This window comes from Vipera berus (genome assembly GCF_964194415.1).
Source record: "Vipera berus genome assembly, chromosome: 1".
Classification (NCBI taxonomy): domain Eukaryota; kingdom Metazoa; phylum Chordata; class Lepidosauria; order Squamata; family Viperidae; genus Vipera; species Vipera berus.
In genome coordinates, this window is record NC_138202.1 from 354,883,166 (window position 1) to 354,907,175 (window position 24,010).

A 24,010-nucleotide genomic window follows, 5' to 3' on the forward strand; every position below is an offset into this window, starting at 1 on the left:
GAAGATCGAAGGACAACTGAAGAAAATGGGGCTTCCCTACGGAAGATCCTCTGCGGCAAATGTGGAGAACAATGCATCTCATTTATATAATGTCCTTCAATATTTACTGAGGGAGAACTCCGGCTGGTGAAAGAAAATGCTGTCAACGTGGCCCGATACTCAGCAAACATTATGTAGTTTTAATCCTATTCATTCTACATGCAGTGTTCCAATATCTCAGGGGCTGCCCCAAAGAAGAGGGAGTCAAGCTGTTCTCCAAAGCACCTGAAAGCGGGACAAGAAGCAACGGATGGAAACTAGTCAAGGAGAGAAGCAACCTAGAACTAAGGAGAAACTTCCTGACGGTTAGAACAATTAACCAGTGGAACAACCTGCCTCCAGAAGCGGTGAATGCTCCAACACTGGAAGTTTTTAAGAAGAGACTGGACAGCCATTTGCCTAGAATGGTATAGGGTTTCCTGCCTGGACAGGGGGTTGGACTAGATGACCTCCAAGGTCCCTTCCAACTTATTATTATTATTATTATTACATACTTTATATATGGGCTATATTTCTATGACGGGGGCGCTGCTTACCTAGCAGTTCGAAAACATGCAAACGCAAGTAGGTTAGCAGGTACCACTTCAGTGGGGAAAGTAACAGCGTTCCATGTGCCTCAGCCTATAATCATGCTGGCTATATGACCAACGGAAAATGTTTTCGGCCAAGGCTCGGCCCAGAAAAGGAGATGAGCACCGTGCCCTAGAGTTGGACACAACCGTCAAGGAAGCCTTTACCTTTTTATATTTCTATGACCTGTTTTATATTGATTTTATTCGCTCAGTGTTGAATGTTAAAGGTAAAGGTAAAGGTTCACCCACACATGCGTGCTAGTCGTTTCCGACTCTAGGGGCCGGTGCTCATCTCCATTTCAAAGCTGAAGAGCCAGCGTTTGTCCGAGGACGTCTCCGTGGTCATGTGGCCGGCATGACTAGATGCCAAAGGCGCACGGAACGCTGTTACCTTCCCACCGTAGTGGTCCCTATTTTTCTACTTGCATTTTTACGTGCTTTTAAACTGCTAGGTTGGCAGAAGCTGGGACGAGTAGCAGGCGCTCACTCTGTTACACGGCACTCGGGATTCGACCCACCAAACTGCCGACCTTCTGATCGACAAGCTCAGCGTCCTAACCCACTGAGCCACCGCATCTGTAATTTGTAAGTGATTCTGACGCGAACGAAGAAAGACCTTCTCCGGAGATCTGAACTCAACTGGTTTGACTAACGTTTGAGCCCACCTGTAACCTGCACACAGGGCAGTAAGTCTAATGAGTATTTCAATTTCAGCCCTGTTGCCAGCTGGCAGGCAAATGTGGGTGATAAATTATTTTTACGTACAAGGAAGTAAGGGGATCCGTTCTGTCCTTGAGCTACTCAACTCTGAACAGTGCCCAGCACCATCAAAAAGACAGGGAAACCGCTTTGGCCCTGTGGAGACGAGCCTCAATATATCCTTCGCGAAATGCTTCCTTCACTTGGTATTGTTTTAAAACACTGATTTCTGCACTGGGTGGATTTGGGGGTGGGGGGCAGGAGATGGGAGGGTGGGAAGAGAAATTACCTCTGCAACTTTTGGAGGAACTCCATCTCCGAGAACTTCCCGAATGAAGCATTGTTGGCTCATGTAACACGAGAGTCCGCAGGTCCTCTTGAAGGCATCTTTCAGCCGTTTTAGCTCTACATCCGTCACTATATGGAACAGAAGAAAAGAGGGAGAGGAATTAGGCACATTTATTTTGAATAAGGACTCTTTGCACTCCTTAACTATTCCAAAAGGGGATAAAAAGAGTGAAATTAAGATGCCCACAGACCACTTGCCTCACAAGGCAAACTCAAACCACTTGTCCATCTTAGAGACCGTATTCTACCCATGAGGTGACCACCTATGAATGTACTGCAGGGTCTTCTTCAAAAGTCTAAATGAACAGATGCAAGAATAAGGTGCAGTAGTCCTTGACTTACAATGATTCATCTAGCGACCATTCAAAGTTACTACAGCACTGGAAAAAAAAGTTATGTATGATCGGTCCTCGCACTTATGACTGTTGCAGCATTTGCCATTGTCACAGGATGAAAATTTGGGTGCTTGGCAAACCGGCATGTATTTATGACAGCTGCAGCATCCTGGGGTCATGTGATCACCATTTGCGACTTTCCCAGCTGGCTTCCAACCAGCAAACTCAATGGGGGAAATCAGATTTGCTTAATGACTTCATGATTCATTTAACAACTGCAGTGCGATCTGCTTAACAACCATGGCAAAAAGATCATGAAATCAGATGGGGCTCACTTAACAACTGAACTTGCCTAGCAATAGAAATTCTGGTCCCAATTGTGGTCATAAGTTGAGAAGTCTTTATTTACTCCCAGCAGAATTTTTCACTTCCAATCCAATATGCATTTTCATACGATGTGCCTAACCAACAGCACCAAAAGAATTTCTCCTTATGCAACTCAGCATTTCAAAAACTGCCTCATTTCAGAATTTTGAACAGAGTAGATGGACAGAGGAATAAAATGGGATTTAAAAAAAAAACCCGCCAGAATACTCATTTTTTTCAGTTTCATGGCTAAAATATTTACTCAGCTTTATAGGGACTTTGCTCATTTGTGCTATGATTTGAATATGGAACAGAGGAGTTCTCAACTGTGAGAAGAAAGGAATGCTTCTAGATCCCCATTTTTCCTCAATGCTCGACACTAATGCCCAAAACAAACACCTTGTGGGCTGCCCATGCTGTTATTATCCTTGCTCATCCACCTAAGGCAGACATGTCAAACACAAGGCCTGGGGGCCGGATCCGGCCCGCGAAGTGGTTTCATGTGGCCCATGAAGCCATCCTGGAAACAGTGAGGGAACGGCCCCCACTGCCTTGGCCCTGGCCCAGAGACCCTCCTCCTGCCAGAGACCCCCAGATCTGTCCCACTCCTGCCCAGGCCCCCATAGGCACCCTTGATGCCAACGATGTAGAGCTGGCCACGTCCACCCAGTAGGCCATACGCACTCTAGCCACGCCCACCCAGTAGGCCACGCCCACCCTGGCCATACCCACCCGGCCCCTTGAGGGCAACCGCAATGCTGATGCGGCCCTCACTGAAATTGAGTTTGACACCCCTGACCTAAGGAAAAGGAGTTGTAACCAAGATACTTGATTACCAGCTGCACAAAAGCATAGTGGGAATCAAGTTGATGGGGAGGAGAAAGGAAAATCAAAGAAAGGGAGAACCATCAGCTGAGGCCAGGTGGGTTTCATATGCCCCGTGGTTGATCCTTAGCAAGAAACTGTGAAATACTATGCCAGGGGTCTTCAAACTTGGCCCTTTTAGGACTTGTGGACTTCAACTCCCAGAATTCCTGAGTCAGCCATGCTGAGGAGAAAGGAAGAGGTTTCCATGCTGAGCCATGCTGGCTCAGGAATTCTGGGACTTGAAGAACACAAGTCCTAAAAGGGCCAAGTTTGAAGACCCCTGTACTATGCTAATACCAAATTTATATGCCACCTAGAGTTGCTAATGGTGAGATTTATTTATTTATTTATTGATGGGATTTATATCCCGCCCTATCTCCCAAAGGACTCAGGGCGGCTAACAACAAAACATATAATAAGTACAGAAATCAAGATAAAAATAAAGTTAAAATCATCTGTGCAATAAATTAAAATTGAAACCTAAAAATAAATTAAAAATTGTAAATATAATTAATTAAAATGCCTGTCAGTCCAGGTCAGCCTGGTGGAAAAGGAGTGTTTTGAGGCCGCGGCGAAAGGATTGGAGATTTTGGGCCATCCGAAGTTCAGGGGGGAGCTGATTCCATAGGAATGGCGCTCCCACAGAGAAGGCTCTCCCCCTGGGGGTCGCCAGCCGACATTGCCTAGCTGACGGTACCCTGAGGAGGCCTTCTCTGTGTGAGCGTACTGGGCGATGGGAATTTGTTCCCGGCAGCAGATGGTCCTGCAAGTATCCCGGGCCTAAGCCATGTAGGGCCTTAAAGGTAAGTACCAGCACCTTAAATCTCACCCGGAGGGCAACCGGTAGCCAATGCAGCTCACGCAGGAGGGGTGTAATATGGGAGTATCGGGGTGCTCCCATCACTACCCGTGCAGCTGCATTCTGCACCAGCTGAAGCCTCCGGGTGGTCTTCAAGGGCAGCCCCATGTAGAGAGCATTACAGTAGTCTATACGGGAGGTAACGAGTGCGTGGGTGACAGTACGTAGGGCATCTCGGTCCAGAAAGGGGTGCAATTGGTATATTAGGCGAATCTGGGCAAATGCCCCCCTAGCCACGACTCCAATATGATCTTCAAAACTGAGTCGTGAATCTAGGAGGACGCCCAGATTGCGTGCTCTATCAATGGGAGGTAACATCTCTCCTCCTATAGTCAAAGATGGGACCTCTTGGACTAAACGAGATGACGGTACGTAGAGCCATTCAGTCTTGGCTGGGTTGAGTCGAAGCCTGTTTTTTCCCATCCAGATCTGTACCGCTTCCAGGCAACGGGACATCACATCGAGGGCATCACTGGGTTGGTTCGGGGTCGGGGTCGAGATGAATAGCTGGGTATCATCAGCATATTGATGATATTTCACCCCGAAGCCACGGATGATCTCTCCCAGCGGCTTCATATAGATGTTGAACAGGAGGGGCGAGAGCACCGATCCCTGAGGCACTCCACAACTAAGGGGCCTAGGGCTTGACCTCTGCCCCCCTGCTAACACCGTCTGCGAACAGTCCGAGAGGTAGGAGGAGAACCACCGCAGAACGGTGCCTCCCACTCCCAACCCCTCAAGACGACGCAGTAAGATACCGTGGTCGATGGTATCAAAAGCCGCTGAAAGATCTAATAGGACCAGGACAGAGGAATAACCTCTATCTCGGGCCCGCCAGAGATCATTCACCAGTGCGACCAATGCCGTCTCCGTGCTATACCCGGGTCTGAAACCCGATTGGTACAGATCCAGATGGGTGGCATATAAATTTAATACATTTTAAAAATGATACATGTGGAGGTCTTGACAAACCACAGCCAATCAAAGATGGAGTCTTTGCCATACATCAGAGCATTCAGATTTTCCTACAAAATCTCCAAATGCCTTTGCTCAACACTGGGAGACTTATATTAGCATATCGGGAGATCTACATTGGCTTATGAATCTGAATCCAAAAGTCAATCAGTAAATTAATTTCAAGAGGGTCTTGTCTCTCTCAAAATGAGCCCACCTGGTAATTAAGACTCTCAAACTAAAGTTCTTTGGATGCTTTCCCTCCCGAAAATAAAAAGTATGGGTTACTTTACAGAGAGGTTTTACAAGCCCGGAATTTTTCCCTATTTTTTTTTTTGCAGGGAATCGATGCATTGCAAAAGTAGACCCTGACTTACAACCGTCTGAAGTTACAATGGCACTGAAAAAAATGACTTTTAACCAGTCCTCACATCCCCACAGGTCATGTGATCAAAATTTGCAGCACTTGGAAACCCAGCATTTTATCATTCATTCATTCATTCATTCAACAAAAGCATGCTGTTGCTGTTGTTAGTTGTGAAGTTGTGTCTGACCCATCGCGACCCTATGGACAACGTTCCTCCAGGCCTTCCTGTCCTCTACCATCTTCTGGAGTCCATTTAGGCTCACGCCTCCTGCTTCAGTGACTCCATCCAGCCACCTCATTCTCCGTCGTCCCTTTCTTCTCTTGCCCTCAACCTTTCCCAGCATGAGGCTCTTCTCCAGTGAGTCCTTCCTTCCCATTAGGTGGCCAAAGGATTTGAGTTTCAACTTCAGGATCTGGCCTTCTAAAGAGCAGTCAGGGTTGATCTCCTCTAGGACTGACCAGTTTGATCGCCTTGCAGTCCAAGGGACTCGCAGGAGTCTTCTCCAGCACCAGAGTTCAAAGGCCTCAATTCTTTGGCACTCAGCCTTTCTTATGGCCAAACTTTCACTGCCATACATTGCAACTGGGAAAACCATGGCCTTGACTATACGCACTTTTGTTGGCAGGGTGATGTCTCTGCTTTTTAGTGTGCTGTCTAGATTTGCCATGGCTTTCCTCCTGAGGAGCAAGCGTCTTTTAATTTCTTGGCTGCAGTCCCCATCTGTGGTGATCTTGGAGCCCAGGAAAATAAAATCTGTCACTACCTCCATTTCTTCCCCATCTATTTGCCAGGACAACAAAAGCATATGGCTGCCCAACTCACACATATACAATGGCTGCAATGCCCCAGGTCAAGGGTAGGCAACCTTGGCTCTTTTATGACTCGTGGACTTCAACTCCCAGAATTCCTGAGCCAGCCATGCTGAGGAGAAAGGGAGAGGTTTCCATGCTGAGCCATGCTGGGTCAGGAATTCTAGGAGTTGAAGTCCACGAGTCATAAAAGAGCCAAGGTTGCCTACCCCTGCCCCAGGTTAATACGATTGCCGTTTTCAACCTTCCCATTTGGCTTCCGACAAGCAAAATCAATGGGGAAAGTTGGAAACGGCTTAAGGACTGCATGATTCACTTCACAACTAGAGTGATTCGCTTAACAACCATGACCAAAAAGACCGTAAAATGGGACGCAAACTTACTTAACAGTTACCTCGCTCAGCAACAAAAACGTTGGCCTCCGTTTTGGTTGTGAGTCAAGGGCTACCCGTAATAATACTGAAATTGATTGGATTAAAATGAAACTAGTTGCAGTTAACTATTATTCCCTGCGTGCGTTTTTAATATTTTATTGTCTCGTTGATTTTCCGGAGACGTGATTAGTTCCGTTGATTACACACACTCTCTATCAACTTTCTCTTCAAGAGCTGTATCAGGAGGTGTTTTTTTTAATGTGTCAAGGGACGTAGCAGTTAAGTGCATTAGAACCAGCAGCTACTGTCTAGCATCACACATAATTTCTGAAAATGATATGCACCCTGTGCCTAGTTCCTAAACTTAAAAAACATGCTATCAGCTGTTTCTTGTCCAACTCCCCGCATCTATGTGAGATTCCCTTTCAGTGCGGAAAGAGCTGAACAGCCTTTTGCTACGAAGCTGAATGGGGGATACACTCGTTCCCAGAACAAGGCTCTTACATCAAATTAAAAATTGAAGCTTCATAAATACGGTGAAGGGATAAAACAGTGGGCGTTGTTTAGCAGACCCTTGAAAAGCAGCGTCAAGAGCACCGTCGTTTCTCAAGCTGGGCAAGTTTGAGAGACTTCGGCTCCCAGCATTCCCCAGGACTCTTTGAAATTAATTTACTGATTAGCCTTTTGATTCAGATTCATAAGAAGGCTAGCCGTTAAAAAAAGTAGCTGAACAAAAAACAAAAACAAAAACCATCGGGTTTTTCTCCTGTGCCTTTTCAGGGACATCTGTTTCTCCTCAGTCGTTCAATTCACACGTCAACGTCCCTCCGTCCAGTGCGCTCCCACAGAGAGGGCCTCCTCAGGGTGCCGCCGATCAAAGAATGCCGATTGGTGACCCCCAGGGGGAGAGCGTTCTCTGTGGGCGCGCCAGACCTTTGGAACAGCTTACCGGTTGAGCTCCGGACGGCCCCCGACCTTCGCTCCTTCCGGCGCGATCTTAAAACATTCTTTTTCGAACAAGCTGGCCTGGTCTGACGGGATGGGGTTGGGTTTTTTAAAATTAGTTTTTAACTTAATATGTATTGATTTTATGGGCATGATGTTTAATTGGTTTTTAATGGTTTTTTAATTTTTGTATCTGATTTTTATTGGTGTATTGCCCTGTTCACCGCCCTGAGTCCTTCGGGAGAAGGGCGGTATAGAAATCAAATTATTAAATTAAATTAAATTAAATTTGCGGTCGTGTTTTTGGAATTGTTTCTGGCCATAGGTTAGTTTATTGTAGTTTCCCTCTTTCCTACCATCCGTTTGCCCAGTAAGCCTGAGAGATCGGCACATCCCTCTGATTCAGGGGTCCTCAAACCTGGCCACTTTAGCGAGACCCTGGTGAAGCGGGCACAGCAGCGGCTGCATTTTCTGTGTCGCATGAGAAAAGCACGTCTTCCTTCCCTTGTCCTGACCACTTTCTACAGGGGGACGATCGAGAGCATCCTGTCATACAGCATCACAGTCTGGATTGGAAGCATCCCTGCTTCAGACAGGAAGGCGGTGCAGAGAGTGGTGAGGACGGCCGAAAAGATCCTTGGCAGTTCCCTCCCTCCCATCCAGGACATAGCACAGAAGCGTTGCTTGAGCAGGGTCCGCAAGATTGTCTGAGACACTACTCATCCTCTTCACGGCCTGTTTTCCTTGTTGCCTTCTGGCAGGAGGGGGCTTCGTGGTATCCATAGCAGAACATAGTTTCGTTCCATGCAGCGTTAACCTTGTGAACTCTCAAGCTTCCTCCTTCCGTTATATATTCAAGATGGACAGTGTTTAATATTTATTTGTTATGTATATGTAGGGGTGTGGGTCTATACATATGTTATTTATAGTATGTTTAGGTGTGTGTCGTGTTATGTGTTCCACTTTGAGAGCAGGCAATCAATGTTCATTTTTGATGTGTGCCTTTTGTGCCCACAGTAAAAAAAAAAAGACAATAATATCTTACCTTATCACTCAACAACTGGGTTACTAACTTAAGAACTGCAGTGATTCGCTTAACCACAGTGCCAAGAAAGGTCATAAAATGGGGCAAAACCCATTTAACAATTGTCTCACTTGGCAACAGATATTTTGGGCTCAACGGTGGTTATGTAAGTCAGGAGCTACATGTATCCCATTCTGCTTTCTGAAGGACCGCAAACAGAAGAAAAAGATGCCAGATTCTCATCTATACAAGCACCTAACGTAGATGAAGCCTTAGTAATAAATTTGGTCTTTTTCCAGCAGGCCAACTGCACCGCTCACATCCGAATGTCTTCACCAGTAATAAATATAAATATATTGTGAGTTGAACACCCACAAGAAAAAAACACTGAAGGTTTTTTTTTGAGGCACAGCCAAAATCTAGAACTAGATTCTGATGCCAGCAGCTACGTGATTTGTAAATAATTATTTCTCTTTCAGCCCACCGTGTAGCTGGCACAGATAAAGAGACGTTTAGTTCCAATCCCGATTTCAGAATCTTAAATGATTTTAAATATCCTTCACCGAGATGGGGCATAACCAGAGCTCCCTCCCACAAAGGGGAGCCCTGTTTGCAGATGCCAGGTTTAATCTTCTTAAGATTTACTGTCCTTCATAATTAATGGGATGCATACTGCTACCCAGCCATTTTCTGGTTTGCAACCCTAGCACTAATAAAAACGCCATGCCCTGGGCCATAAAGGCTTTACAAATTATCCGTACCCCCTGCCTCAAAAAGAAAAAAGGGAAAAAAAATAGCCAGGAGGATGGGAGGAACATCAGAGAGACGCAGAGACAGCAGGACTGTTATCTCTTTGAACAAGAAACTGGTCCTGTTCTGTTTTCAAAGCACCTGAGACTTTTTTATTTTATTTTTATTTATTTTAATTCCATTTATATCCCGCCCTTCTCCGAAGACTCAGGGCGGCTTACAAGCCTAGCAGTAGCCTTCATTCTATGTATATGCCTGCTTATTAGGGCTTTCACACATACCCCAAGCGGCATTATTACAAAGTCAGCTTAATTGCCCCCAACAATCTGGGTCCTTAATGGAAGAATCAAGAGGTTCTTAATGGAACCTCTGGGTTCTTAATGGAAGAATCAAGAGGTTTGCAACCAAGCTTGGTCGCTTGGTCTGGAGCTCCTGGGCGTGTGACCTTCTCATTACTGGCGGTCTCTTTCTTGGGGTGTACCAGGTAATCCTCAACTTACAACAGTTTGTTTAGCGACCGTTCCAAGTTACGTCACTGGGGGGGGAAGTGACTTACAGCCGTTTTTCACACTTACGGCAGTTGCAGCCTCCCCGTGGTCACGTGATCAAAGTTGGCAACTGACTCGTACTTAATGAGGGCTGCAGAGTCCTGGGGGGGGGGTGTCACGTGATCACCTTTTGCGACCCCTCCCCACCCACCCCCGACAAGCAAAGTCAATCAGAGAAGCCAGATTCACTTAACAACCCTGCTCCTAACTTAACAACTGCAGTGATTCACTTAACAACTGTGGCAAGAAAGGCCGCAAAATGGGGCCAAACTCACCTCACCACTGTCTTGCTTAGCAACAGAAACGTTGGGCTCAATTATGCTCGTAAGTCGAGGACTACTTGTATTCCTACATTGTTCCATTGGCTGCCCTCCCGCACCGTTCCCAGTTTCTTGCTTGCTTGTTCTCCATTGTCCCTCATTTCCTTCTGCCTTTCTTTAAGGGAAGGCATATTTGGGACAAGAATAGGACAGATGTTTTACCCAGAGACTGGCAAGGACCAGATAAGGGATGCCAAAGTCCTCGGAGCAGTGCCCATTGCTTAGTCCACAGCAAATTAATCAGTCAAAATAGAGCTGGAAGACCTTGGGGGGTCTTCTAGTCCAGGCCCACACTCAAGCAGGAGAACCTATAACATCTCAAACAAGTGATTGTCCAGTCTCTTCTTTAAAACCTCCAGTGATGGAGCGCCCACAATTTTTAAAGGCAAAGCTGTTCCACTGGTTGATTGTCCTCACTGTCAGGAAGTTTCTCCTTAATTCCAGGTTGCTTCTGTCTTTGGTCAGTTTCCAACCACTGTGTCTTCTCCTGCCCACTGGTGCTTTGGAGAATAATTTGACCCTCCTCTTTTTGGTGGCAGCCCCTCAGGTAGTGGAAAACCCAAGTCCTACAGCCGTTCTTCATGTGGTCCGATTTCACAGAAGGCAGCTTCCGAGAATCTGAGAACCAACATTAGATTACAGGCAATCCTTGGCTTACAAGCACAATTGAGCCCAAATGTCCATTGATAAGTGACACACAGTTATTACGTGAGCTTTGCCCCATTGGGTGGTCTTTCTTTGCCATAGTTCACAAAGGGCAACCACATGACCCCAATGATCCTGTAACCCTCATAAATACATGCCGGTTGCCAAGCGCCCAAATGTTGATCGGCCGATGATGGGGTTACTGAGACGGTGGTAAGCACGAGAACTGACCGTAAGTCACTTTTGTCAGTGCCGCTGTAGTTTTTGAACGGTCGCTAAATGAACGGTTGTAAGACTGGTGCCTGTACAGTCATGGGGCATGTCTGGATCAGAGATTTGGCTGGTATTCCAGAACTGCACCTTGTGACCATTCTCATCCTGGAATCTTTCTGATGATATTACCTAGTTTGATAATGAAACGTCTGCAAGAAAACCACCCAGCGCAGAGAGCACCAAGGACCTCACAGTTCAACCCTGAGCTACAAATGTTATTTTCTATCAGTATCTTCCTGAATTTGTCCTTCTTTCCCATTAGGAGTCCGACAGAAAAACCACTTTGGAGACATTGCTTTCAACCAGGGGAGTGTTTTGTTCAATACAAACTGGCTTTCAAATGCAGGCGCTCAATCTCATTTTCACTACACTACGACTGATTCATTGGCAAATTAAAAAAAGCATTCCTGGCACGCAATCCACTTATTGGGGGGGGGGAGGAACATTCACATTGTACATAATTGCTTGGGAGCGGGAGCCATTATAGCAAATTTTTAAGTACCGTATATACTTGAGTATAAGCCGAATTTTTCAGCCCACTTTTTGGGCTGAAAAATTCCACTTCGGCTTATACTCCAGTCAACAAAAAAACTTACCGAGGACTTGTGCGCGGCCGAGGCTTTGGTGCTTCCGGGATCGCGCGCACCTCTCCCAAGCCACCGCCGTCCGAGACCTGCCGAAGTTTGGGGAGGTTTGGGGAGGTGCGCGCGCACCTCCCCAAACCTCCCCAAACGTCGGCAGGTCTCCGTTCCTCCGCGCCCTGCCTGCCTGCTTCTTTCCGCAGCGGAAAGAAGCAGGCAGGCAGGGCGCGGAGGAACGGAGACCTGCCGACGTTTGGGGAGGTTTGGGCGCCTCCCCAAACCTCCCCAAACGTCGGCAGGTCTCCGTTCCTCCTGCCGACGTTTGGGGAGGTTTGGGCGCCTCCCCAAACCTCCCCAAACGTCGGCAGGTCTCCGTTCCTCCTGCCGACGTTTGGGGAGGTTTGGGCACCTCCCCAAACCTTCCCAGGTCTCCGTTCCTCCGCGCAGACCTGCCGACGTTTGGGGAGGTTTGGGCGCCTCCCCAAACCTCCCCAAACGTTGTGCAGACCTGCCGACGTTTGGGGAGGCGCCCAAACCTCCCCAAACATCGGCAGGTCTGCGCGGAGGAACGGAGACCTGGGGAGGTTTGGAGAGGCACCCAAACCTCCCCAAACGTCGGCAGGTCTGCGCGGAGGAACGGAGACCTGGGGAGGTTTGGGGAGGCACCCAAACCTCCCCAAACGTCGGCAGGTCTGCGCGGAGGAACGGAGACCTGGGGAGGTTTGGGGAGGTGCCCAAACCTCCCCAAACGTCGGCAGGAGGAACGGAGACCTGCCGACGTTTGGGGAGGTTTGGGGAGGCGCCCAAACCTCCCCAAACGTCGGCAGGTCTGCGCGGAGGAACGGAGACCTGGGGAGGTTTGGGGAGGCGCCCAAACCTCCCCAAACGTCGGCAGGAGGAACGGAGACCTGCCGACGTTTGGGGAGGTTTGGGGAGGCGCCCAAACCTCCCCAAACGTCGGCAGGTCTGCGCGGAGGAACGGAGACCTTCAAATGCCAATTGCAATGCTTTTCTCGGCATTAACACATTCACTTGAAATATTCTCAATTTACAAGGGCACCTCAGCCCTACAGGAAGAATAGATAAGGGAAAAAAAGTCATAAACACAGACAAAACTCTTGCACAACCTTCAGGCTTTTTTAGCATAACAAGTTGCCAACTCCCTGCCCTGCTGCGTCTGACTCTAGGGGGCGATGTTCATCTCCGTTTCTTAACCAAGGAAGCCAGCATTGTCAGAAGACATTTCCGTGGTTATGTGGCTGGCACAATGGGTGGGGGTGGCCCATTGGGTTGGCGTGGCTGCGGTGGTAATAGCAGACTGGGTGGGTCTAAAAAGTTCAATCAATTCCAACTTTGTGAGAACTTTTTTTCCCCACAAGAAGTTGAAAATGATTGATTGAATTTTTTTTTGCACACGGCGGCGGAGGCCTAAAGCGAAAAGGTTTTATAAAACCCAGTTGAAGGCCTAGGACTGCGGTGACGGCGCACGTGCCCACAGAGAGGGCTCTGTGTGCCACCCGTGGCACGCATGCCATAGGTTCACCACCACGGCCCTACGGGACACAGAATTGTTTAGACTAGCAAAAATCCTCCGCATCCCTTCCCCTTTCCTGTGGCAACCTAGAACGAGCAAGACGGCTGCAACAAGTAACCGGAGCTCACCTCGTCGTGAGGCGCTCGGGTCTCGAACTCAGGCTGTCAGCTTTCCAGCTGACAAGCTCAGCATCTTTTAACTGTTATGCCGATCCTGGGGGGATTCCCCACCCACAGGTGAGATGCATATAAGCCAGATTCACACAACAGTCGTGGCAAGAAAGGCCATAAAACAGGGCAAAACTCACATCACTGCCTTGGTTTGCAACATCAACTTTGGGCTCAGTTTTGGTCATAAGCCGAGGACTACCTATTGGAGCATACCTGGATGAGTGGTGCAGCCCTAATCTTTCTCTATGCTGCTTTCTCCAAACAGCTACTCTCCTCTCTTTTCCTCCCCACACCCCCAAAGTCCACAAAGCTGGCCTGATTTAGAAAGTACGCAAAGAATGAAGAGGGGAAAATCAACTTTTTTAAAAACAGCCCATGAAGGTTAAGTTAGTTGCGTGGTTGCTAAGTGACTCTGGCTTCTCCCGTTGACTTTGCCATGTCAGATTGTTGCAAAAGGTGATCACACGACTCCGGAACACCGCAACCATCATAAATACATGCCAGTTGCCAAGCGTCCAAATTTTGACCAGATTGACCACGGGGATGCTGCAACGGTGGTGGTAAGCGTGAAAAGTCAGCATTTTTCAGTGCTGTTGTAATGTCAAATGATCACTAAATGGCTGTTAAGTCAAGGACTGCACTGTACTTCAAGGCCCTGGGAATTAACCCCTGCCCAGTTTTGTGGAACGGCTTTGGGCTTAAAGCAAGAGAGGCCCTCAACCTGCACGATTAGGAGCTAAAGGATTGTCTTGCGATAAGGAATTTGGCATGCTAAACTCTTTATCTGAGTCGCAACGAATCACACCTGCGTCTAGCTCAGGAGTCTCCGATCCCCGGTCCGTGGACTGGCACCGGTCCGCGGCATGCCGGAAACTGGTCTGCGCAAACAAGCAATAGCCCCATCCACGGGATGCAGGCAGCACATGAAACCACGCTCCCTCCAGTCCACGGAAAAACCTCTCTCCGTGGAACCAGTCCCTGGTGCCCGGAAGGTTGGGGGGGGCCCCACTGATCTGGCCCAGTGTTTATCAACCTCCGCAACTTTAAGAGGTGTGGACTTCAACTCCCAGAAATCCCCAGCAAGCATGCTGAGGTTGAGAAAGACTGATCTGATCTCTTCTGCTCAATTTCACAAAGGGCCTCTTCGGAAGCTGTCACGCCTTCCTCGACTGAACATCATCTAACTTTTACCAGAGCAGATCCTGTCCCTGTACGACTTAGATCAGTGGTGGCGAACCTATGGCACACGTGCCAGAGGCGGCACTCAGAGCCCTCTCGGCGGGCACGCTCGCCATGCCCCAGAGATGGCAACCGTCTCTCTTCAAGCAACCGCCCGCTAACTCGCCGAGGTCTCACATGGCCGGATGCATCCCGGCACAGTTGGTGTCCCTCCCCCGCCATCCTGGCCTCACATGCTCTCCTTTTCCTGGGCACCACCCACTGCATCGCCTCCTCAGCTGTCGGCCAGCCATCCAGCTCAGAGGCGGCTTCTTTGAACTGCTGGTGGTGGGCTGCAGAGCCCCAGAGTGCGCCGGTCGAGGGGCCAGCAGCCTGTGGCTACTGACGGACACTGTCGGCCCCCATGTGCTCGCTGGCCTCTGTTTGCGGGGGCTGATGGTGTCATGCAACAGCCGCCCTGGCCCTTGCCTTGCCCCGTGGCAATGGCACCCCCACCCTGCCTCGCCTCACCCCGCAGGACGAGCCTCCTGCCTACCGTCCAGCCTGCCAGAGACCCCCTGGATCTCCCCCATCCCTGCCCACCCCCACAGGCATCTCTCCCCATGAATAACATTGAGGTGACCATGCCCACCTTGGCCACAGCCACCCAATCTGTCATGACCACCACAGCCACGCCCGCCTGGCACCCAGCGATAAATAAGTGGGTTTTGGGTTGCAGTTTGGGCACTTGGTCTCTAAAAGGTTCGCCATCACTGACTTAAGATATTTCCCCAAACTTATTTGGATAAGAGCGGTAGGAATCTGAGTGTGATATTCAACCATGAGAAAGAAAACATACAAACCACAGCTGCATGAGCTATCTTGATCCCACGAAGGCCCCAAGAATAAGCCAAGAGCTACAATATCTAATCAATAAAATTCTATTTTTGCTGGGCTGCTAACAATCCAGCCAGGCTAGAGAAGCTGGCAACTGTCATTTCAACCCAGAGCTACAAATATCCTCCTTTATCAGTACAAAGCAATCAATTATTGTTTTTGTAGGCAACTTCCTATAAATGAAGTCACCAAAATCTCCCAGCTTTGGTTGGCACAGAAATGAAGTCTTCTTGGCAAAGAGTGTGCCCAGAGATGGGGGAAAAAAACAACCATGAGCCTTAATCTGTTGCCTGGACAATTCACTAGCTAGGTTTTGGGCAATACTGCAAAATTAACAGGTGGCCAGTTGGTTTGCGGTTCAGTATATTGCGTGAACTCAGCCCACATGTTTTTCTATGATTCAGTTGTACTGAGTGAAATGAAGCAACTTTGTTGGGATAAGGTGAGACTGAAGCGCAAAGATTGTAATTATCGATGGTCGGGGAAGAGCTATTTAAAGCACCAGGAGCTGTTTGGGGTTTTATTGTTTTTAAGCCATGGTGGCAAACTGGTTAAAATGCAGTATTGCAGGCTAATTCTGCTGCCGGCTGTCTGCAGTTTGGCAGTTCGATTCTCACCGGCTCAAGATTGACTCAGCCTTCCATCCTTTCGAGGGCGGTAAAATGAGGACCCAGATTGTTGTGGGCCATATGCTGTCTCTGTAAACCGCTTAGAGAGGACTGCAAAGCACTGTGAAGCAACATATAAGTGCTATTTATTTATTTATTCATTCCTTCCTTCCTTCCTTCTCTATGGTGGCGCAGTGGTTAAAATGCAGTATTCCAGGCTGACTTTGCCCACTGCCAGGAGTTCAATCCTGACTGGCTCAAGGTTGACTCAGCCTTCCATCCTTTCGAGGTCGGTAAAATGAGGACCCAGATTGTTGGGGGCAAATATGCTGACTCTGTAAACCGCTTAGAGAGGGCTGCAAAGCACTGTGAAGCAGGATATAAGTCTAAGTGCTATTGCTATTTTATTGGTCTTTATTATTGATCTGTGATCCGCCCCAGGTTGCGATACATGAGATGGTACAGGTCTTTCAAATAAATGCAACAGTTAGGCTATTTCAATAAAACCACTGTTCAGATAAACGTAGGTTAGCAGTGTGTTGTGCAAACACAATCAGTAATTCCAGTCGATGGTGAAGCAGAGGAGAGGCCTGTTCTCCATTGCTTCCTAATGTCAGGCGCAAAGAATCAGGACCACACCTTAAATTGCAGGTAAGCTGATTTATTGCTCATGGCTACACAGGTAGTCCTTGTCTTGCAACTGTTTAGCAATCGTTTCAAGTTACAACTCTACTGGGGGAAAAAATCGGTCCTTGCCCTTATTTATTTATTTATTTATTTTATTGGATTTGTATACCGCCCTATTCCCGTAGGACTCAGGGCGGTTTACAGGGCAGTTAAAACCATGAATACAAAAAATTAAAAACAAATAAAACAATTAAATTAAATTAAATTCAAGCCCCAAGAGTAAATCTAAAACCCAGTTAAATTAACAACCCCACACTCTGGACCAAACAGATCAAAGAGCCATGTTTTCAGGTCCTGGCGAAATGAGCGAAGGTCGGGGGCAGTCCTAAGTTCTGTGGGTAGTTGGTTCCATAGGGCAGGCGCACCCACAGAGAACGCCCTTCCCCTGGGAATAACCCGCCGGCATTCATTAACCGACGGTACCCTGAGAAGGCCCTCCCTGTGGGGGCGCACAGGACGATGGGAAGATGATGCCGGCAGCAGGTGTTCCCTTAGATCAGGGGTTTCAAACTCAATTTCACTGAGGGCCACATCAGCATTGAGGTTGCCCTTAGGGGGCCGGGTGGGCGTGGCCTGGGTGGGCATGGCCTAACTGGGTGGGTGTGGCTAGAGTGCGTATGGCCTACTGGGTGGGCATGGCCAGCTCTACATCGTTCACATCAAGGGTGCCTATGGGGGCCTGGGCAGGAGTGGGACAGATCTGAGGGTCTCTGGCAGAAGGAGGGTCTCTGGGCCAGGGCCAAGGCAGTGGGGGCCGTTCCCTCACTGTTTCCAGGGTGGCTTCGCGGGCCGCATGAAACCACTTCGCGGGCCGCATCCGGCCCCCGGGCCTTGTGTTTGACATGTCTGCCTTAGATAATCCAGACCCAAGCCATTTAGGGCTTTATAGGTCATTACCAGCACCTTGAATCTCACCCGGAGGGCAACCGGAAGCCAATGCAGCTCACGGAGAAGAGGTGTTACACGGGAGTATCGGGAAGCTCCCATCAAAACTCGCGCGGCTGAATTCTGCACCAGTTGAAGCCTTCAGGTGGTCCTCAAGGGCAGCCCCATGTAGAGGGCATTGCAGTAGTCTAACCGGGAGGTCACGAGCGCATGAGTCGCAGAATCCTCACGGTCATGTGATCAAAATTCAGGCCCTTGGCACTTATTGACAATAGTTGCAACAGCCCCAAGGTCATGTCATCACCAATTGTAACCTTACCACCGGCTTCGGACAACCATCTCAATTGCTGGATTTCTTTAACGGCCTCATGATTCACTTAACACCGGGCAGTGATTCACTTAACTAAAAAAATAAAAGTTCTAACATTGAGCGCGACTCACTTAACAAATGCCGGGCTTAGCAATGGAAATGCTGGTCTCAGCTGAGGTCGTAAGTCGAGGGCTACCTGTACGCAAAGAATCTAGTCAACTAACACTGGTTTTAATTGTAGCCATAGGTCAAGGACTGCCTATACCAGGGGTGTCAAACTCAATTTCTTTGAGGGCCTCATCAGCATTGCGGTTGCCCTGGGGGGGGGGGGCGGGGAAGTGTGGCCAGGGTGGGCGTGGCTGGAGTGCGTATGGCACAAAGGGTGATACCTCCCCAGCGTGCGCCCAGGGGGCAGTGCCGACACGGCACGGAGCAGTCCCTCACTGTTTCCAGACGGCCTTGTGGAGCTAAGACTGAATGTATTTCAGCACAGATGACCACCATGAAATTGTACATTGGCTCCCGGCTGGCCTGGGCCAGGGCCAAGGCAGTGGGGGCTGTTCCCTCACTGTTTCCAGGATGGCTTCGCAGGCCACATGAAACCACTTCACGGGCCAGATCCGACCCCGGGCCTTGTGTTTGACATGTCTGGCCTATACGCAAGAATTTAGTCAGCTAACGGTCAGCAGCACTAAATGGACGCTAAAAGATAGTCAATTGGAATTCAAGAGGAGCTGGACTTAGACCGCTTGTGTGAACATAACGATGCCAGGCTGATTCCTCTCTTGACTCTGCCCCCCAGCCTCTGCCTCTCTTCTATACGCTAAGAGCTACAAAAGCCTAGAAAAACCAAGGACAAAATCCTTCCAGAGAAGAAAGGTACCTGGAAACATGACGAATTGGGAGCCAAATGTGATGGAATGTAGTGAGGAGGGATCCGCAGGAGGGAGAGGGTGCATTACTGAGGAGTAGGAGACAACTCAGCACAGATATCATGTGTGAGAGAAAGAGGGTGAAGACAGCCCCTCCATAATTGTTTCCAGAGTATATTGTAGACCACGGGTCTTCAAACTTGCCCTTTTTATGACTTGTGGACTTGTGGCGCACTGACTGAGGAATTCTGGGACTTGAAGTCCACAAGTCATAAAAGGGCCACGCTTGAAGACCCCTGTTGTAGATGCACACAGTCCTCAGTCTAGCAAGATTTTGTCTACAGGTGTGAAATAATCAAGAACGCAGTTTGGAAGAGCTGCCACCTATCATTCTTGGTTTGGGGCCTGATACCAGTAGACTAAAGGACCAAAATGGCAGGGACCTAACAGAGGCAGAAGAGATTAAGAAGAGGTGGCAAAATTACACAGAAGAACTATACAGGAATGAGCTTAACATCCCTGACAATCACAATGAGGTGGTCACTGACCTTGAGCCAGACATCCTAGAATGTGAAGTGAAGTGGGCCTTAGAAAAGCTGAGCAACAACAAAGCTAGTGGAGGTGACAGTATTCCAGCTGAGCTATTCAAAATCTTAAAAGACGATGCAGTAAAAGTGCTACACTCAATTTGCCAGCAAATTTGGAAAACTCAACAGTGGCCACAGGATTGGAAAAGATCAGTTTACATTCCAATTCCAAAGAAAGGCAGTGCCAAAGAATGTTCAAACTATCGCACCATTGCACTCATTTCTCATGCTAGTAAAGTTATGCTTAAAATTCTACAAGCTAGACTCCAGCAGTATGTGGATCGAGAACTACCAGAAGTACAGGCAGGATTTCGAAGAGGCAGAGAAACTAGAGATCAAATTGCTAACATACGCTGGATCATGGAGAAAGCTAGAGAGTTCCAGAAAAACATCTACTTCTGCTTCATTGACTATGCTAAAGCCTTTGATTGTGTGGATCATAACAAACTGTGGCAAGTCCTTAAAGAGATGGGCATACCAGACCATCTTATTTGTCTCTTGAGAAACCTATATGCGGGCCAAGAAGCAACAGTGAGAACTGGACACGGAACCACTGATTGGTTCAAAATTGGGAAAGGAGTCCGGCAAGGCTGTATACTGTCGCCTTGCCTATTTAATTTATATGCAGAGCACATCATGAGAAAGGCAGGGCTAGATGAATCAAAAGTTGGAATTAAGATTGCCGGAAGAAACATCAACAACCTAAGATACGCAGATGATACCACTCTAATGGCAGAAAGTGAAGAACTAAAGAGCCTCTTGTTGCGGGTGAAGAAGGAGAGTGCAAAACTTGGGTTGAAACTTAACATTAAGAAAACCAAGATCATGGCATCTGTCCCTCTCAATTCTTGGCAAATAGATGGGGAAGAAATGGAGGTAGTGACAGATTTTGTTTTCCTGGGCTCCAAGATCACTGCAGATGGGGACTGTAGCCAAGAAATTAAAAGACGCTTGCTCCTGGGGAGGAAAGCCATGGCAAATCTAGACAGCACACTAAAAAGCAGAGACATCACCCTGTCAACAAAAGTGCGTATAGTCAAGGCTATGGTCTTCCCAGTTGCAATGTATGGCAGTGAAAGCTGGACCATAAGAAAGGCTGAGCGCCAAAGAATTGAAGCCTTTGAACTATGGTGCTGGAGAAGACTCCTGCGAGTCCCTTGGACTGCGAGGCGATCCAACCGGTCAGTCCTAGAGGAGATCAACCCTGACTGCTCTTTAGAAGGCCAGATCCTGAAGCTAAAACTCAAATACTTTGGCCACCTAATGAGAAGGAAGGACTCACTGGAGAAGAGCCTAATGCTGGGAAAGATTGAGGGCAATAGAAGAAGGGGACGACAGAGAATGAGGTGGCTGGATGGAGTCACTGAAGCAGTGGGTGTGAGCTTGAATGGACTCCGGAGGATGGTGGAGGACAGGAAGGCCTGGAGGAACGTTGTCCATAGGGTCGCGATGGGTCGGACACGACTTCGCAACTAACAACAACAACCAGTAGACTTTTAGCAGGAAAGCGGGCAGTTATATGAACATGCATCAGTACGTGTATGCATAAGTATGTATTATGTACGATCCAATCGCTGCCTCGATAGAAGAGAATTATTTGTAGCACAAGATTGAACTGTGGGATCCTTGGTGCTCTCTGAGCTTGGTGGTTTTCTTGCAGATGTTTCATGGCCAGCATCAATTAGGTTTACCTAGTTTTGGTAACAAAACGTCTGCAAGAAAACCACCAAGCACAGAGCGCACCGAGGACCTCACAGCGTTTCTGTCTTCTACTGCAATTCCATCAGGCCATGTGATCTGATCCCAATTCATTATAGCAAATATGCCCAGAATGGGTGCGTGGGGAATTTTTTTAATGCTTTTTATTTTTTTCTTGTTTCTTTCATCTGATTTTTCAAGGTTCCTTTAAACAAGAAGCCTGAGAGAAGGCATTATTTCAATACTAGCATTTGGGAGCAAGCCGAGAGCCGTGTGGGCCAAAGAGTATGACAGAAATGCCAAAGGGAAGGGTTACTATTCTTCAGAGGCAGCACTTTCAACTGCTTAATTTAGATTCTCTCTCTCTCTCTCTCTCTCTCTCTCTCTCTCTCACACACACACACACACACACACACACACACACACACACAGGCCTGCCACAGAAGAAAGCAAGAGGATATCAAGGAAAGGCTGACAAAACAATAAAAAGGCTAAAGAGGAGCATTTGCCTTCAAATAAATCCACTGCAAGACTTGGTTTCAGGTTATATATGGCTAAGAATAAGTGTCAGCTGAGCTCAGGATCTTTACCACTGTTAAAACACTGCAGGTAGCCCTCAACCTAAGGCCATAATTGAACCCCAAATTTCCATTGTAAGCAAGGCAGTTGTTAAGTGAGTTTTCCCCCCACCCCCGCTTTACAACCTTTTCTGCCACATCCCAAAGGTGCTTTTCCAACAGGCAACTGAACTTTCTTGTTTTTCCTTTGAAGACGTTTCGCTTCTCATCCCAGAAGCTTCTTCAACTCTGAATGGCATGGTGGGGAATGGGAGGATTTATACTCCTTCCAGAGAGCTGGTTATTTGCATTCCTTTTAGAGAATCGTTGAGGCCACCTGGAGGTTTACCTGTGCCCTCAGGGTCACCTGAGTGGTGCAAATGGGTGTGCAGCCTTCTTGGCTGCAGGATGTTTTCTGCCCTGGGTCGCTTCGCAGGCTTTTCTGCCACAGTAAAGCGAATGACTGTAGTTGTTAAGTGAATCATGCAGTCGCTAAACAAATCTGGCTTCCCCCATTGACTTTGCTTGTCGGAAACCAATTGGGAAGGTTAAAAATGATGATCAGGTGATCCCGGGACAGTGCAACCGTCATAAGTACATGCCAGTTGCCAAACCTCCGAATTTTGATCACGTGACTGTGGGCATGCTGTAACAGTTGTAAGTGTGGAAACCGATCGTCACTTTTTTCAGTGCCATTGTAAGTAACTCTGATCACTAAACAAATGGCTGTTAAGCCGAGGACTACCTGTACACACCCCTATAGATCAGAGAAGTGTTTGAAAATAACAAAACCTTTCCTCCCCCCTTTGGTCCCGACTATGCTAAATCACTTTTAATTTTTAATCTTATTTTTCCTCAAGGGGATGAGAATGGCAGACATAACTCAAGGACTTCCCGTAGGATTGCAAAGGCCACTCGCCTATCTGAGAAGTATGCAGCATTTTTAAAAAAATTATTTATTAACGTGCAAAGTTGACTGAATTATGAAGCTCCGTCTCCATGGCACCTTCTTCAAAACATACAATCCAGTATTTCAGGGCAATAAAAGAGGAGATAGGGAGGACTTGAAGCAAGTTCACAGCAAGTTCAAGAGGGCCTGAAATCAAGTTCACAGTCAAGTTGAAGCCGGCCTTGCAACAAATCACAGGAGTAAGTATTCCCCAGACTTAGGAGAAGTCACCTGCTGAAAGATGGCTTGTGGTGCTTTAGGGGACCTGGCAACAACATAATTTCTGGGTTTTCAGGCTGCAAATTACAATGATAGAGTTCACGCATGAGATTAAATCAGAAGGGGGGGGGGGGAAAAAGTTTTGGCTTTAGCGTGATTTGTGAACTCAGGCACCGAGGTTTCGCAAAGCGTGATTTACGACTTGCAATATCTGCAAACAAGTGCTCCGAGGTTTGCTTTACATACTGCACACGACCAAAATGTGGTTTGTTTGTGCTTAGTGTGCCAAACAAACATCAAGTTATTCTGATTTGTAAATTGTGGTTAATGCCTTAATACCCTGGGCAAATCCAGACTGCAATTTGCTCAACACGTAACAGGCTACACAAGCCACAGCTAATATAAGATGGAACACTAACAAAGTGGTGGGGGGGAGGTAGAAACCCTGATGGGTGGAAAAAGTTCTCTTTGCAGGCACTATCCGAACTCAATCTGAACTTGAAATATTAAGGAAAACCTTTCCCACAAGCCTTCCAGTTTGATCTTGAGCACCTTTGTAGCTAAGGAGATTAGTAGGTTCCTGCATCCCAAATTCCGTTACAAATTAGCAACTGAATTGTGTTATTTAAAGAGCCAACAGCTTTGCAGGTTTGCTAGCAATTTTGCAGCGTATAAATTAATCTCTGGTGACCGAATTATCTTCCCTATAATCAACGGCTCAGCAATATTCTCCCAGGATCCTCCGTCCTATTTATACTTGGAAATTGCCACACTATGCAGGACACAACTGCGTACTGGTGACTGAAGATGGGAAACTTCAAAGCACACAAATTGCTGTAATGTAGAGGAACAGGCAGCGTTTAGAAGTGGAGTCAAGGGAGGAATCAGCCTGGAATCCTTAAGTTCCCACAAATGGTTTAAGAAGTTAACCTCTGTGGAATTCCCTTATCTCCCATCTAGCGCCAATGTGCTGCTATTAATTGACTACATTCTCGTGCACACACAGTCCTCGACTTACAACAGTTTGTTTAGTGATTGTTCAAAGTTACAGTGGGACTGAAAAAAGTGACTTATGATCGTGTTTCACGCTTACAAACATTGCAGAAATTCCCTGGTCATGCGATCAAAATTCACACACTAGGCAACTGACTGGTGTTTCTGAGTTGCAGTGTCCTAGGGTCACGTGATCATCTTTGGTGACCT

At 47.7% G+C, this 24,010-nt stretch overlaps 1 protein-coding gene across 3 annotated transcripts in view; it reads right to left on the reverse strand.

Annotated features, from left to right (window-relative positions):
* USP32 (ubiquitin specific peptidase 32) overlaps positions 1-24,010 on the reverse strand; it is a 210,668-nt gene that overhangs the window by 137,176 nt on the left and 49,482 nt on the right. For all 3 annotated transcript variants that reach the window (XM_081346563.1, XM_081346562.1, XM_081346561.1), the window contains exon 2: positions 1,600-1,727. In XM_081346563.1, the coding sequence (XP_081202689.1) occupies positions 1,600-1,727 (128 nt within the window). The remainder of the gene's footprint in view (positions 1-1,599; positions 1,728-24,010) is intronic.